At 43.4% G+C, this 14,885-nt stretch overlaps 2 protein-coding genes across 3 annotated transcripts in view; one reads left to right on the plus strand and one right to left on the minus strand.

Annotated features, from left to right (window-relative positions):
• The window catches only part of LOC119354100 (uncharacterized protein At4g19900-like), an 11,377-nt gene extending 1,041 nt beyond the window's left edge, over positions 1–10,336 (plus strand). The window contains exons 2-6 of one of the 2 annotated variants that reach the window (XM_037620802.1): positions 65–1,227; positions 5,844–5,993; positions 6,913–7,050; positions 9,101–9,292; positions 9,816–10,336. In XM_037620802.1, coding sequence (XP_037476699.1) covers positions 83–1,227; positions 5,844–5,993; positions 6,913–7,050; positions 9,101–9,292; positions 9,816–10,002 — 1,812 coding nt within the window. In that variant the 5' untranslated portion in view covers positions 65–82 and the 3' untranslated portion in view covers positions 10,003–10,336. The remainder of the gene's footprint in view (positions 1–64; positions 1,228–5,843; positions 5,994–6,912; positions 7,051–9,100; positions 9,293–9,815) is intronic. The other variant, XM_037620803.1, reaches the window with a different exon arrangement.
• Positions 10,337–14,368: 4,032 nt separating this feature from the next.
• The window catches only part of LOC119354101 (obtusifoliol 14-alpha demethylase-like), a 10,228-nt gene continuing 9,711 nt past the window's right edge, over positions 14,369–14,885 (minus strand). Inside the window, exon 3 of the mRNA XM_037620804.1 lies at positions 14,369–14,618. Coding sequence (XP_037476701.1) covers positions 14,477–14,618 — 142 coding nt within the window. The 3' untranslated portion in view covers positions 14,369–14,476. The remainder of the gene's footprint in view (positions 14,619–14,885) is intronic.

Consider the following 14,885-nt stretch of genomic DNA (forward strand, 5'->3'; position numbering starts at 1 on the left):
GGTTTAAACACCAAGAAAACGCAGCTACAGGCGCGCGGCGGAGCCTTGCGGTTGCAGGGGAGAGGATCCCTCCAACCGCGACATGCTGCCGCGCTCCCACTCGCACCCGGCCCGGCGGCGCTCCGGCCTCGGCCCGCAGCTCTGCGCCGTCGCCGCGGCGCTGCTCCTGCTCCTCTCCCTCGCCGTCCTCCCCTCCCGCCTCTCCTCCTCCTCGCCCTTCCCCCTCTCCTCCTCGTCCCGCTCCTCCGCCACCGACTCCGCCGCCACCAACTCCACCGCTCTCCTCGCGGACGACGATGACGACCCCGTGGCCGCCGCTCTCGACCCCGACCTCACCCTCGCCGCCGTGACCACCACCGACGACGACCGTATCGACGAGCTCGACGTGCTCGACGAGGACGACTCCTCCGCCGCCACCGACGCGGCCGACGACGTGCCCGCCTCCACCACCGCCGCGTCCTTCCTCTGGGACCACGCCGCCGGCGTCGCCCGCCTCCCCTTCCGCCTTCCCCCCGCTGGCGATGCCCCGCCCGCGGGGTTCCCCCACTTGGACTCCCCGCGTCGGATCGCCGCCGCCGCCTTTGGATCCGATGACGAGCCTGTGGATCTGGAGCTGCGGGTGGAGATCTCGTCCATCAGCGGCATTGAGGACGCGCTGCTCCTCAAGCCCGCCTCCGGCCGTAGCGAGACGCGGCTCCGCTCTGGTTGGGCGCGGTGGCTGGAGGGGAAGGCAGACTACCTCCGACGCGATCGGATGCTCAGGTCCAACTTGGAGTTCCTCAATCCTCGCAACCACCCTCTGCTCCAGGACCCAGACAGTCCTGGTCTCACTTCACTCACCCGTGGCGACCGCATGGTGCAGCGGATGCTCATCTCAGAAATTGAGAAAGGCTCATCCAAGAATTTTGCCCGGCGGAGCCTCAAGTCGTCTGACAATGAGCATGGAGTAGGATCCATTGTGAAGGAGGAGCCGGAAGAAGTTAGGAGGTGGGGACACTTTCCAGGAATTGATCCACATTTGGGGTTCTCGGAGTTCATGGAAAGGTTCTTCGAGCATGGGAAGTGCTCCATGAGGGTGTTCATGGTATGGAACAGCCCTCAGTGGGCGTACGGTGTTCGGCACCAGCGTGGGCTCGGGAGCTTGCTCCTGCAGCATCCTGATGCCTGTGTGGTCATGCTGTCGGAGACGCTGGAGCTGGAGACCTTCCATGAGTTTGTGAAGGAAGGGTATGTTTCATAACCTGTTTATTCGCTGATGCTTCTTTAGATCTAATTTGCGAGTGACAGCTGAAGTCATACAACTTTGTAGTGTTCGTAATAACTAGTATTTGATTAATGAGATTAGCTAACTGTGAATAACAAACTACAGAAAGATAATACTTCCAACATAAAAGCGTGAAGTAACTAGAACTAGAACCACTTGGTGCTACACGGTATTTTTCTTTCTTTGTACTAGTATATTTACCAGCTGTTTGAGGAAATGTGTCACTTCTGGGGAACGAACACCATGTTTTAGAACTATTGCTGGCATAAATGGACATGTACTGAGTAGAGACTGTCATTGAAGGGAATTGAAATCCCTAGTCTCTGGCATTGCATTTCTAGTCCCACCCTTTACATAGCCAATCTCTTTTCTAACCCTTGGATTAAAAGTGGCTTAGGTCCACACCTGTGCAGAATATTGTCTTCGCTGTTTTATTTCTTAGCATATAGAAGCTAATTGTGTTCTTATCCTCCCAGATTATTCCTTACTAATCGGTGAATAAATTACTAGTTGAACCCCAAGCCATCCAATAAAGTATTCATGAGTAGGATAATGGTACTTTCTTGTGCTTGCATTTGCATATTTGGTCAGCGCCACACAAGTAGTGTTTAAAGTATTATATTCTGTTTACCTATACTATTAACATTCGCTTGATTAGTTGTACAAGCATAAAAACATACCCTCACCTCTTAGATTACTGCTCCCCAGCTCTGTTAGCATTGGCACATCAAGTGATATCTCAGCTAGCTATGGGTGGATGATACAGATCGGATCTAATCTGAATTAATTAACTTTCTTAAATATCACAAATGACACACCTTTAGGTGCTTTAACCTTTTGCTATTTGCTATCCAACGTAGTTGTTTGCTGCAACTACTGCTCAGCATTGGCACATCAAGTGATATCTCAGCTAGCTATGGGTGGATGATACAGATCGGACCTAGTCTGAATTAATTAACTTTCTTAAATATCACAAATGACGCACCTTTAGGTGCTTTAACCTTTGCTATTTGCTATCCACGTAGTTGTTTGCTGCAACTTTGATTGCTTTTCTAGATTTATCCACTCCAAAAGGTAATTTGATGGTTGCAGTCTGCATATTAGGTCAGCAAGATCCGTTCTCTAGTAGTCCATAAATACATAATCGATTGTCTGGAATCCCAAGGAGGATTCTGTAAAGAGCAAGACACAATTAATGTGCGCCTGTTCTTTCTGGAGTTTGCGCTGCAGTATTTATAATTTTATATGTAAATCATAAACCATATCTCGAATTTTACATGGTTAATATACTGGAAGCTCATGGTTTTTTACCAATGGAGTGTTACGAACACATATATGGACAACTGAATACCCAACAAAAGTAAACAGCATCAATTAGTGAATCATCTGAGAAGGCTCTTTGTTTCAATGGCTGGTGTCCTTTGGTGACTTATTGCTCGATTACCATTCCAAAAAGAGCAAATCATAGGACGAATGCTAGGCGCGGGAGGCGGGACGACCGGCCCAAATTTCGTCCGGTCCCGCGCAGCCGCACGATGCGCGCGCTCGTAACCACAGGATTCAGCCGCTAAGCCTTCAAGCACACCATCTTCTGGCTAGCGGCAGTTTTCCTGTAGCCCTTGCTTGGTCGTCTCCCCCGTGGCCACCAGTTTGTAGGCTCCATGGCGCCACTCATCGGCTCACCGGGGCCCCTTGCCGGCTCGACAGTTGCAGCGCTGGCGCCCGCGTGGTTCCGTCCCCTATGCAGCAAATCGCGCTGTCGGTTCCAGCAACCAGCCCACCGGTCGTAGCCATAGCCATGCCGTAGCCGGTTGGTGCAACGGCGAGTGCCGGTTCCAGCATGGGGGCATCGTGGTTGCAGCACCCTTCCTAGCCGTGGTCACCACCGGAAGCTCCGGCAGTCCCCCCGCGCAACCCCGGTGCCATCACACAAGGTCTCAGCTCGCCATGGCCTGTTGTAGTTTCCACCGATCACGGTTGCAGCATGGGCCAACGCAGGTTGCAGCTTTTTCCACTGCCGGTCGTGACATGAGTTGCTGGTTCTAGCATCCGCTACTGCCGGATCAAACAACCTCCATGGCTAGTTGCAGCATCTGCCCCCGCCGGTTCCAGCATGGCCGTTGTCGATTCCAGCACCCAGTGGCCGTCAGTTCCAGCAAAAAGACGACCAAGGTTGTAGCATCGCCATTGGCTGGTTCCAGCACTGCCACCCACAGATTGCAACACCGTCTGCAACGAATAGCAGGACCACCACCCGGCGACACCACAGGCCCCAGCAGCGTCGGCAGCAGGGAGGAGAGGGTGGGGGGGGGGGAGCAATTGCTTGGACGGGGAAGAGACAAAAAAGGAGGAGGCCGCGGCCACATCTGTACCACTCTCACTGGACAACGGCTTTTACATGGGGAGCTCGTCCATGGAGGGCAGATGGAGAGTGCTTCGGTGCTTCCTGTGAAAGAAGGAATCGAGACAGGAGAGGAGCTGGGGAAGAAAGGAAACGAGTGGAGGCGCATGGCCCGGAACGGATAAGGCACGGACGAAGACTTCTCTCGTGGGTCCCATCGAATACGTGCTGCTACACGAGCGAGGTGGCGTGAGCATCGCTGAACCGATTTGCATGGATATGGAGTGTATGATCTGATGGAATCGAACGACGCACACTCGACCGGCGCAAGACTTGTTCGGTCGACTGGAAGGGATTGTTTCCCAAATCATAGCTAATCTGTTCATGTTCTTTCTGAAGATTGTGCTCGAGCATTTGTTTAAAGCATATGCCATATCACGAATTTTACATGTTAATATATTGGAAGCTCTTTAGATGAATAACTAATGATTTACCAAGAGAAGGTGGTTTTTCCTGATGGAGTGTATGACATATGTACAACTGAATACCCACCCATAAAGTAAGTAGCATAAGTATCGGATCATCTTAAATTATCTACCATCTGAAATTTTCTACCTTTTATTTCAGTGTCTGCATTGTTTATAAGGCGTCCTACCTTAGACGCTTAGGCATTGCTTAGGCGATAAGGTGCCCTGGCAGCGCCTTACAAATATGCCCGCTTTAGGCGCTTAGGCGTCAGAGCGGGTGGTGCTCGCCTTAGGCCGCCTTACTGCCTTATAAACAATGAGTGGCTGGTTTCCTTTGGTGACTTATTGCTTGATTACCAGACATTTGAGATCTTCCGAATAGTCATTGCATCTTATAATATTTCAAAAGCGGTATTTTTTTCACTTGCCATCCATGTACAGATGTGTTTTCTGCGCTGAAATGACATCCTTCTAAGATATCATCTATACTTGTGCTGTAAACATGTGAAACATCAGCTATACTAGCTACAGCCCATGGGAACAACGGCAAGATGCTGCAGCTGTAATGGCTATTGAGATAGACATGTTCAAATAGTTTGGAGAGGATTCTTTTTCTATTTGATGACGATTCTGTCCAGCCATATGGGCAAGCAATCCAAATGCCAACTGGCAGCAGAAGTCCATTACTTGTACGTTTGGTTGATTAGTAGTTCCCTTTTATCTGCAGTTAGAATCCACATTATTGTAGTTACGTTGTTAGGGCTACTGCCTATAAGAATGGTGCACTTATCTTTGAGTTCAAGGATTGAAATAGTCCCTAGTGCGTCAAGTTCTGTTGTCGTCCTCCTTGACCATTCTAGACTTGTTTCTCCTGCAATTGTTGACCCATTTCTCCCTTGACCGGTGCCCTCCTTCATATAGCTTCATTCAGCTTCATGTGTTGCCATCCGACCTCTCGCCAACGGATGTTTACCTTGTTGCTGAATGTCCATGCCTACCTGTTTAGAGGGAAGCCCAAGCCATGTGACCGCCTTTTGTTCCCCTTCTTCTGTGAGTTATTCCTCCGTATTAGTTTGTTCACAACACCCTCTTTTGCCGTGAATATCGATGTGTTTCATATCGGTCTGCTCCCTTCCGTGCCATGTTTATATACTGAGCTCTGTTACAATTTGTTGATCTTATTTGGTGTTTGTGCACCATTCAACGTCATGAATCTTCTCTTCTTAGTTATGCCCCCCATTTTCACCATTTTTTAGTGGCAGTTCATTTTTTAGTTTTTAAGGTGGACTGGACCCTCAGAGCAACCATAGGAGATGGAATCCCTGTCTGGTTTTGAATGCCCCGTTCTATATGCGAGTGGTTGGGTGTCCGGATACACTAAATAGGCCTTGTCAAGCTTTCAGCTAGACACAAGTAGGACATCGAGTTGTGTTGTTAGTAACTCTCTGTAACTTAATACAAGACGTTTTTTGACACTGTCATAATGTCAAAGAACGTCTAATATTAGAAGTTACAGAGGGAGTAGTATCCTACCATGTGAATGAGCCAAATCATGTGCCCGCAGTTAAATTCTCACTAAATCATACAGCCAAGCTAAAATGTCTATTTGCTTAGAATTACATATGAACTCAATATTCTGAACACCGTCTTGTATTTAGCGTATATATGACCACCAATATAATGTGCATTTCATGTTGTAGATCTTATGAATAATTGTTTTCGCTACAGTTGTCTCTGCATCATCACTCATAGTTGATTTCTCCTCTTTCAGACACAAGGTTGCAGTTGCAGTGCCAAATCTTGATGAACTTTTGGAGGGCACACCAACCCACATTTTTGCATCGGTGTGGTATGAATGGCGGAAAACAATAAATTACCCCTTGCATTACAGTGAGCTAGTACGCCTTGCTGCTCTTTACAGGTAAGACAATAATAGTACTACATACTAGTGCCAACATTTGTTGATTACATGCATAATTTATTTGACAGTGTTAAAATAATCTAGAGAAAAGATGGAACTATTATGCTTTTCAAAAGGTATTATATCCATGTAGAGTCGTGGATGAATCTGCACCTGCAATGAATAGCCAGGTAGAACAAACCAGCAATGAATAGTCAAGTAGAATACACGAGCAATGAATAGTCAGGTAGAACAGTTGAGTTACGAAAAGAGCCTTTCATTTGGAAACAGTTGACCCCCAATGCCATTGAAAGCAGATGCCCAGCTAGTTGTTAAATCTAACAACACTCCAGATCAGTTAGAACTTAAAAGTACAAGTGTACAACTAACATGTAGCAGTACATAAATAGTCATAAACCAAAGAACATAATTGTTTCTAAATTGTCACATGAAATGAAGATTCAAGCATCTAAAACTGCTTCTAAAATAGCACAACAAAACAGAACAAATTTCATCTTGGACTGTCATAAACTAATAATCAATCCTGATTCAGCTGTAAACATCCGTTCTCTGTTCTCTGTACTTTGCCATCTTTTTTCGTAGATGAATAGATAATAAAGAACATAAGATTGAAAGGTGCATTGCATATAATCAACATTCCCTTGATCTCAACGAAAAAATAGTTAATCGTTAAATATTTTATGTGAGACTTTCTTTCGGTGAGCTTCCATTTTTCACTGGGCCCAAAAATGGTATATGTGTATACTTGTGTGGTGTACTAGGGTTGTAGGGAGATAGGGGAGGGGTATATACATACATAAACAACTTGAATGTTGAGGAGTCGGGTGCCGTGAGAACATAAATGTAATCATGAGTACAGTTTCAATTCTTCTTATTTTGAGGACAAAATATTGATATATGATCTATGTTCTGCATGCAGATACGGTGGTATATACCTTGACTCTGATATTATTGTACTCAAACCATTGAAATCCCTCCGAAATTCTATTGGTACTGTAAAAGAAGTTTCTAGAGGTTCCAGTTTCAGTGGTGCTGTATTGGCATTTGAAAAACAGAGGTAATAATAGTATCATGTGATCTCGTACATAACCATTTCCTTTTTTATTACTATTTCCCTTACATCTCAAATGGTATCCTATGTATTCATGCGTACAAATTAGGCACCGATTTTGGTCTGCCTAGGTCATAGTTCTTGTTGTCTTGGTATGTAATTCAATTAATGACGTGCCATAACACTCGCAGATGTTCAAAGGACGGAATTTCACATACCTGAATTTTCAATTTGAATTACGAAGTCACATAAATTGTTCAACTATATACTAGCAATCCATCTCTTTTTAAGGGTAGTTGGATAAACTAGATAATGCCCATGCATTGTTGCGGGAATTTATAGCAATAAACTTATGAAGAATTAAAAAAAGGTAGTGGATGTAACTTGGCTTATTTGCCACTCCTTTAATAGATGATATGCATGCTTGTGCATATTCTGGAAAAAAGAATATACAAGAATAATATTCTCCATATTTCGCCATATATATAGAGGTGATTGCACTTTATAGTGACTCATAGTTTTCTAGCTTCAGCGAAGTGAATTTTTTGGCTAAAACAATTGATGACGTGGAGGGCCACTGCACATTATAGCGGCTCGTCATTTTCTAGCTTAGGTGAAATGATTTGTTGCTAAGAAGTCAATGATGTGGAGGCACTGTTCAGGATATCTGTGATACCATATCGGTCGGGGGCTGACAAGTGATTAATTGGCGAATCAGCCATTTAACTGAATATATTGGTAACCCATTTATCGGTAGGTTAACTAGGGCCATATCTATATATCCGCGGCTACATAGCAACATGCATTGTGCTGAATGTGTAAATATGCAATCCTAGACTACATAGCAACAAGGAAGAGTGTTACCTCAATGTTCTAATGATGTCTAGATATACATAGAAGAGCAACAACAACAACATAGCAGCAGTAATCGTACATCACTATCTAACATCAAAGGAGAGTAGCACAGCAACAGTACTACTTGTACATTCTAGGCATAGGAGAGTAGTTTTGGGACAAAATATGATGCCCAGTTAATCGGCCCAGCCGATAATTTGGCCTGACAACCGATAAATCAGCTTGTCAGACAGATTAACTGGGCCTCCCAGTTAATGGGCCGAATAGGCCTTTCTCGTATCGGAGGCGGAGGGGGGCCGAATAGCAGTTAACTGCAGTTAATTGGCCGATATTTGTAACAATGTGTGGAGGTCTTGCATGGGCTTGATGATATGGAGGCTTTGCATTTGTTGAAAAATGAAATGTGGAGGTCTTGCATATGATTGATGATGTTAAGGCTTTGGACATGTTGAAAAATGAAATATGGAGGTCTTGCATGTGCTTGATGATGTGGAGGGCTTGCATGTTCTAGAAAAATAAATAGTGGGTTTCAACTATTTAAGAACATGCATGTAGAGAGGATCAGAGAAATAAAATTAGTGGGGTTGATGAGGTGGCATGCGGGCATGTCGAGTTAAATAGAAGTGGTGGGGATCAACTCTTTAAGTATATAGGATAAGTGTCATCTATTATGTCATTTGAAAGATATTAGAAAAACCTTCACATAGCTCCCAGAGGCCAGAAATTCCTTAATTGGAGGAAACAAAGAAATACTGTATCTAGATAGCTTACTGGTGGGTGTAGATTATGATGGTGCAGACAATAACTGCTAGATTTGCAGGAAAAATCTAATCGATATATTTTAGTCATAAGCATTAGAGTTGTATAATACAGCCATGTTTACTAATATGGAGTATATGTATTGTAATTGCATCTAGCCGTATTGGTGTTGGGAAATGTGGCTAGCTTAATTAAAATCAGACAAAGTTAATCCTATCCTATCATGTAACAGGGACACAAATAGTTACAACACAAAATCCTAAAAGCAAATTTTTGGATGTTCTGTGAAGGCATTAACAACTTGAACATGCAAAATTTAATTGTAGCACAAAGTGTTTTATGATGCTTGGTGTCAAATGCAATGGCTTGAACAACGAGTTAACATTCTCAAGCTCTTCTAATACTTCTAACCCAGTTTCATACATTACTTTTGTTGATGCAGCCCATTCTTGCTTGAGTGCCTGAAGGAATGGTATTCAACATATGATGATACTCTCATACAGTGGAATGGTGCTGAACTTATGACAAGAGTAATAAGAAATCATTCTGACAGTGATCCAAATAGGGAGCACCTTGAGATACAGTTGGAACCCTCATTTACATTCTACCCCATAAATTCTACGGATATCAATAGGTATGTAGTTTGTCCATCCATTTGTCCTTCCATGGCCAGCCAACTTGTTCAGCTTTACTATTTGGAAGTAATATTCTGCTGTAAGCTATACAATGTTAGTCTATACATCAAGGTTTGATCTCAGCCAGCAGTATGAACTTTACCAACTAAAATATTTACACTTATGTTGTATTACTCTTTCCTCTTGCCACCTGTTTGTTTCACCAAAGTTGTCTCCTACTGCAGAACATAGCTTCATGTTTTCCGACTCTGATGCTCTTGCGAGTTGTAATTGCAACAATGTTTGTTAATATGCTTCTTGATCCTGAACAGTTATTGCAAAATTCAGTCTCTGGACTTGATGCATGTCAACCATTCCAAAAGTTTAGCATTTAGCATTTACCCCCGCGAAAGAAGTTTACTACTTTGCATTTAAGATTGTTAAGGACTTGTTTTCAAAAAACATGAAGTAACCCTTTTTTCTTCAGATAGTACTGGTTAAATTTGTGGTATGCATGCTCATTGCAGTATTGATGTACTGCAGGTACTTCTCAGAACCAGACAGTACGGCTGAAAGAGCACAACATGATGCTCTGTTTTCCAGGATTCTGAACTACTCTACCACTTTCCACTTCTGGAACAGCATTACATCTTCTCTGGTTCCTGAATCCAACAGTCTTGTTGAGAGAATTCTTAACCATTACTGTCTCCATTGCCTTGATGTTCTATAGTTGGTAGCAACCTGGAGTTCCCGTGACGAGCTTCATATTGGTTTAGAATACATATACAGAAGAAATTCACCAGTCTAATGGGTACAAAATATGGCTAGTATACTGTTGAAATCTGCCTAAAAAGTGTAACGGGGAAAATATTATGGTGGCATTGTAGATATATATTCTTTTCAACAGGGTATCGGTGGTGATGCTACAACCAAGTGCAATTTTGGTGACTTTGACCCTTTTTGTTGTTGGTGTTGATAGGAAATCTGCTTACTGCAAATATTGAATTCAACAACTTGGGCATTTGAAATTAAGAGGTTTGAGTAAATGAGTGTTTTGATATTCATCTTTTCTTGTTATACTTATATCTTACTTGCAATCCAGCAAATCCTTAGGGAATAACTATTGATGTTTATCGTTTGAATGCTGAAGTACAGTGCAAAATTTATGGCAGGTTACTGAGAACAGCTTTCTCTGTTTCAACAAATCTACCAAACTATTTCTGGAACTTACACTGCTCCACAAATCGGACAAACTATTTTTTGACTTATTTGTTTGAAAGTGGCCAAGGATACGTTTGTAGCACATCCAAGCTAAAATTTTCTATCACCAGATTGCGCAACTAGCACTGACTCCACCCATAGTAGGCGAGGTTCCAGTGCATTTGCACCATGAGCAGCCATAAGCACGAGCTACCTTTATTACAAGCCCGTGGGCTAAACGGGAAGGTCACATGATTAAAACTTAATTGCAGGAACTGGCGTAGGCTTCAAATCGAACTCAGTGCTCTGAACTGTTTTGGTGCTGCTTCCCTGCAAACAACTTCATAAACCCTTGTGTGTTCGAGATGAAACTCTGGTAATAGGGATTCCTTTTCAAGACATAGCAAATTTTGTACAATGTTACAAATTATTTTTTTACCAAGTTTGTAGAGAAACTATCAGTAGCATATGAATTCAGTAGCCGTGGATATTGCCATGAAATATGTTTTGGTGGTGTATTTAATTATTATTATAGGGGAGCCTTGGCGCAGTGTTAAAACTACTGTCTTGTGACCATGAGGTCATGGGCTCAAGTCCTGGTCAAATCCTTCCCCTTCCTCGAACAAGTATTTTCGAACGGAGGGAGTATTATTTATGAACTTGATTGAATTAGAAAATTTTGAATTACAATCAAATTTACGTCTTATATTTTGCTATATATTGTCAAGTCTTTAAAGTGTTTCGATATAGTCTCACTCAAAAAAAAACCCAACAAAGTGCACACACACGGTCCACAGGAAAGAGAGTGGCGTGGGCCCTATGAGACATGCTGAGCGCGTGCGTTCTATCGGTGTGAGAGTCTGCCGGTCAGCCTATTCACATCATTAATTACAAAAATATTATGATAGACACATCTTCGCATCAAAAAAACTTGCACACTTCCTTCAGACGGACACACATCGGGAACTATCTTTTAACTTCTTTTATTTTTTTAGTCGAGGGAACACCATCTATAATCTGCCTCATTTTGCATGTTCTTTACGAGCATTTCACATAGCACAATTGCGGGTGTTGGCAGTGCATTTATTTAGTATTATAGATGTTTATATTATTTACGAACTTGGTTGAATTAGAAATTTTTGAATTACAATCAAATTTACGTCTTATATTTGCTAAGAGACGGCATAATATATTGTCAAGTCTTTAAAGTATTTAGATATAGTCTCCCTTAAAAAAACAACAACAAAGTGCACGCACACGGTCCACAGGAAAGGGAATGGTGTGGGCCCTACGAGACGCGTTGAGCACATGCGTTCTACCGGCATGAGAGCCTGCCGGTCGGCCGATTCACATCATTAATTACAAAAATATCATGATGACACATCTTCGCACCAGAAAAACTTGCACAGTTTCTTCAAACGAACACACATTGGGAATGACCTTTTAACTTCTTTTATTTTTTATAGGCAAGGGAACTCCATCTATACTCTGCCTCATTTTGCATGTTTCTTACGAGCATTTCACATTAGCACAATTGTGGGCTGACCCAATTAATACAACCAGAACCAGACTAGATACTTGTACCGCACGAAACACTGTCCACCTGAGAATAATGAACCATCGGCGTCCAAACAGTTTGGTATTGAAATTCCTGGAATTTTTTGGACTTAAGAGTTTGTAGGGAAATTATATTAGTAATATATACACCACATATTTTCACGCCATATATATTTGTTGCTGTAAATGTTCACACTGTTTTCTTTAAACTTGGTCAAACTTTATAAAATTTGACTTCAGTCAAAACTAGTATGCGAAGTAAATAAAAATGGATCGACCTGGTATTTTGCCAAGAGGCGGTATAATACATTGACAAGTCTTAAAGTGCTCAGCTATAGTACACACACGCTCACCACTGTATATACATGCCACTCTCACGAAAGGCGCTCCATCATTGGCTTGTCGAACAAACTAGACCATAAAGGCGCGCGTTGCCACGCTCGTCCATTTAAAAAAAATAAGTAAATTTAGAAAAAATTATGTAGTTTCAACATTTCAAAATTACAATTTTTACGGTCCACATCCATAGAGAAAGATGATTTGACTTACATGACACATGAATGCTTGAATTGAATTCTTAACATTGGTTATGTTCTAGCACAAATATATTACCAGCAAAAAGATAATATACAATTTCAAAGCAGACATTCATCAACGCCTTTGTCTGCATTTGCAGTTGAACAACCAAGGAAGGATAATGTAGAAAAGTGCCCTCACCGAGATAGGGCATGTGGAAAAGATTTGTTTGATCAAGTGTCTAACACACCCATTGCAAGATATTTGTATCATAACTAAATAACTTGGTCTGGCAAGAAAGCAAATGCAAGTATAATAATTGTGTACTCAGCTCCATCTATATTGACCGTTTATAAGTCAGGATCTGGAATACATATCATCTAGGAAATGTTTTTGACATCCTTCTGGAAATGATTGAAGAATGGTACTCCCTCCGTCACGGTTTAGAAGACGCGCTTGAAAATTCTCTGGGACCTAGATGGTTATCTATTGGTTATGAGATGGGCTAGAAAATAGCATTCACACTATGCATGCATATAGAAATAGTATATAGGAGTACTAATTAGCTACTAGACATAAATGCAATGCGCCCTAAACCTTGTCTATTGTGGAAACGCACGCAAATTTAACTATGCCTTCTAAACTGTGACGGAGGAAGTAACTGCTAATAAACAACAATAAAAGAAACCTTGGGATCAAATATGTAAGATCTTCCTACATAGGAGTACATTGTATTTCTTTCACACCTACAAGAGAATAGTGATCAAGGTAGGGAGCAGGCACAACAAAAAGTCACCATAGATATATAGTCACTGGGTTACCTCAGATATGAAAATGAGAGATGACGCTGAACTCACTATGCACATATTTGTGCCTATATTAGTAATTTAGTATCATTACTCCAGTCGCAGGTGCTTTACTAATGAACTCACCATGAACATGACTCGATTCGTTAAGAAAAAAAAAAGGGTTGGATCTTATACACGAACATGGAAACTATGGAACAAAACTCGAACTGATCGGTGAGAATGCAGTAAACAAGTTACCTTCACAAAACCAAATGGAGGCTGTAATCTGCACCATCTTCATGGTCTAGCAAAATCACTTCAGGAAAACACACACGTCCCCTTGATTAGGGGAGAGGAAGCAGAAGGAAAAGGGACCTCATCCGCTTGCACCTTCCTATGTGTGTTTGTCTCCCCGACCATAGTAAGCACGCTGACGAGAATGAGATCTGTACGGGAAGCTAAACGGCCGCTGCAACGACGGCACAATGTCACTGTCTCTCCTTCCCCTCCTCTTCCCTTGCAGCAAGCAACCTAACAACAAAGGAGGCCACCGGGAAGCCAGCTGCTACCTGCGGACGAAGGATCGAAGATGGTAGGACAAGGCAATGGAGCTCGTGGCCATCGGATCTAGGCTTTTGGTAGGGCGTGTGGCGGTAAGAGAAAGCTGCCGCCACCACCGTCGCCTGTACAAGGAGTTGAGGTACGGTTCGCCCAAATCGGCGGCGAGCTGCATCAGCCCACGCGTGCCTCGCTCGCTTCCATAGCCAAGCGCTGATCGCAACCGTCTATTCATGATCGGGCAGTGCGATGCATCCGTGAACGAGAGGGCGCCCAGGTCGCTGTCTGGAGCAGCAGCCCATTAACGTTGGGCCGACCAGAACGCCCGAGTTGGATTGGTAGAAAAGGCCGTGGGATGAGGTGGGATGACGGTACGATCAGGACGAGTGAGCCGATCAAACGGTTTAGAGCGTCAAATCGTTGTGAGCAGCCGTAGCTAGCTCAGTTTTACTGTTTCTTAATACAGTACTCCTATAATTCAATCGCAACGGTTAACTTACTTTAGAACGGCAATTTATTGGTGCGAGGAGAAAGTAAACATGCAACATGAAGTAGATACACGTAGCGTATGTATCAGCTCGTGATTTAGGCGGCCGCTGACATCCTCCTTCTGCTGTACCGGACCATGGCCTTCCGCTTGGGCCCCGGCATGACCACGTTCCAGTCCGTCCCGGGGAACGGCGACATCATCTCCATCTCAAAGTTCCTCAGCAGGTGGCTCCAGGGACTGTCTAGGTCTCAGTCGACTGAGACTTCGCGAAGTCTCAGTCGGCTGACGTCACCCCTGACAGATTAGGCCTGTTTAGCATCCCTCCCTGATCCATGATGGGCTTATGGTGTGGGCTTTGCTTGTTTGTTTGTTTTTTGTTTTTGCTGTTTGTTTGGCCTGTTGTACCTGTGTCCCTGCCCATGGACGCAGCAAACACACAACAGAAAAGCAAAGAGCCCATGTATAGCCAAACGACAGGAAAACTTTTGCTTCTCTCCCAGTTGT

The sequence above is a fragment of the Triticum dicoccoides genome, chromosome 2A (genome assembly GCF_002162155.2).
Source record: "Triticum dicoccoides isolate Atlit2015 ecotype Zavitan chromosome 2A, WEW_v2.0, whole genome shotgun sequence".
Lineage (NCBI taxonomy): Eukaryota > Viridiplantae > Streptophyta > Magnoliopsida > Poales > Poaceae > Triticum > Triticum dicoccoides.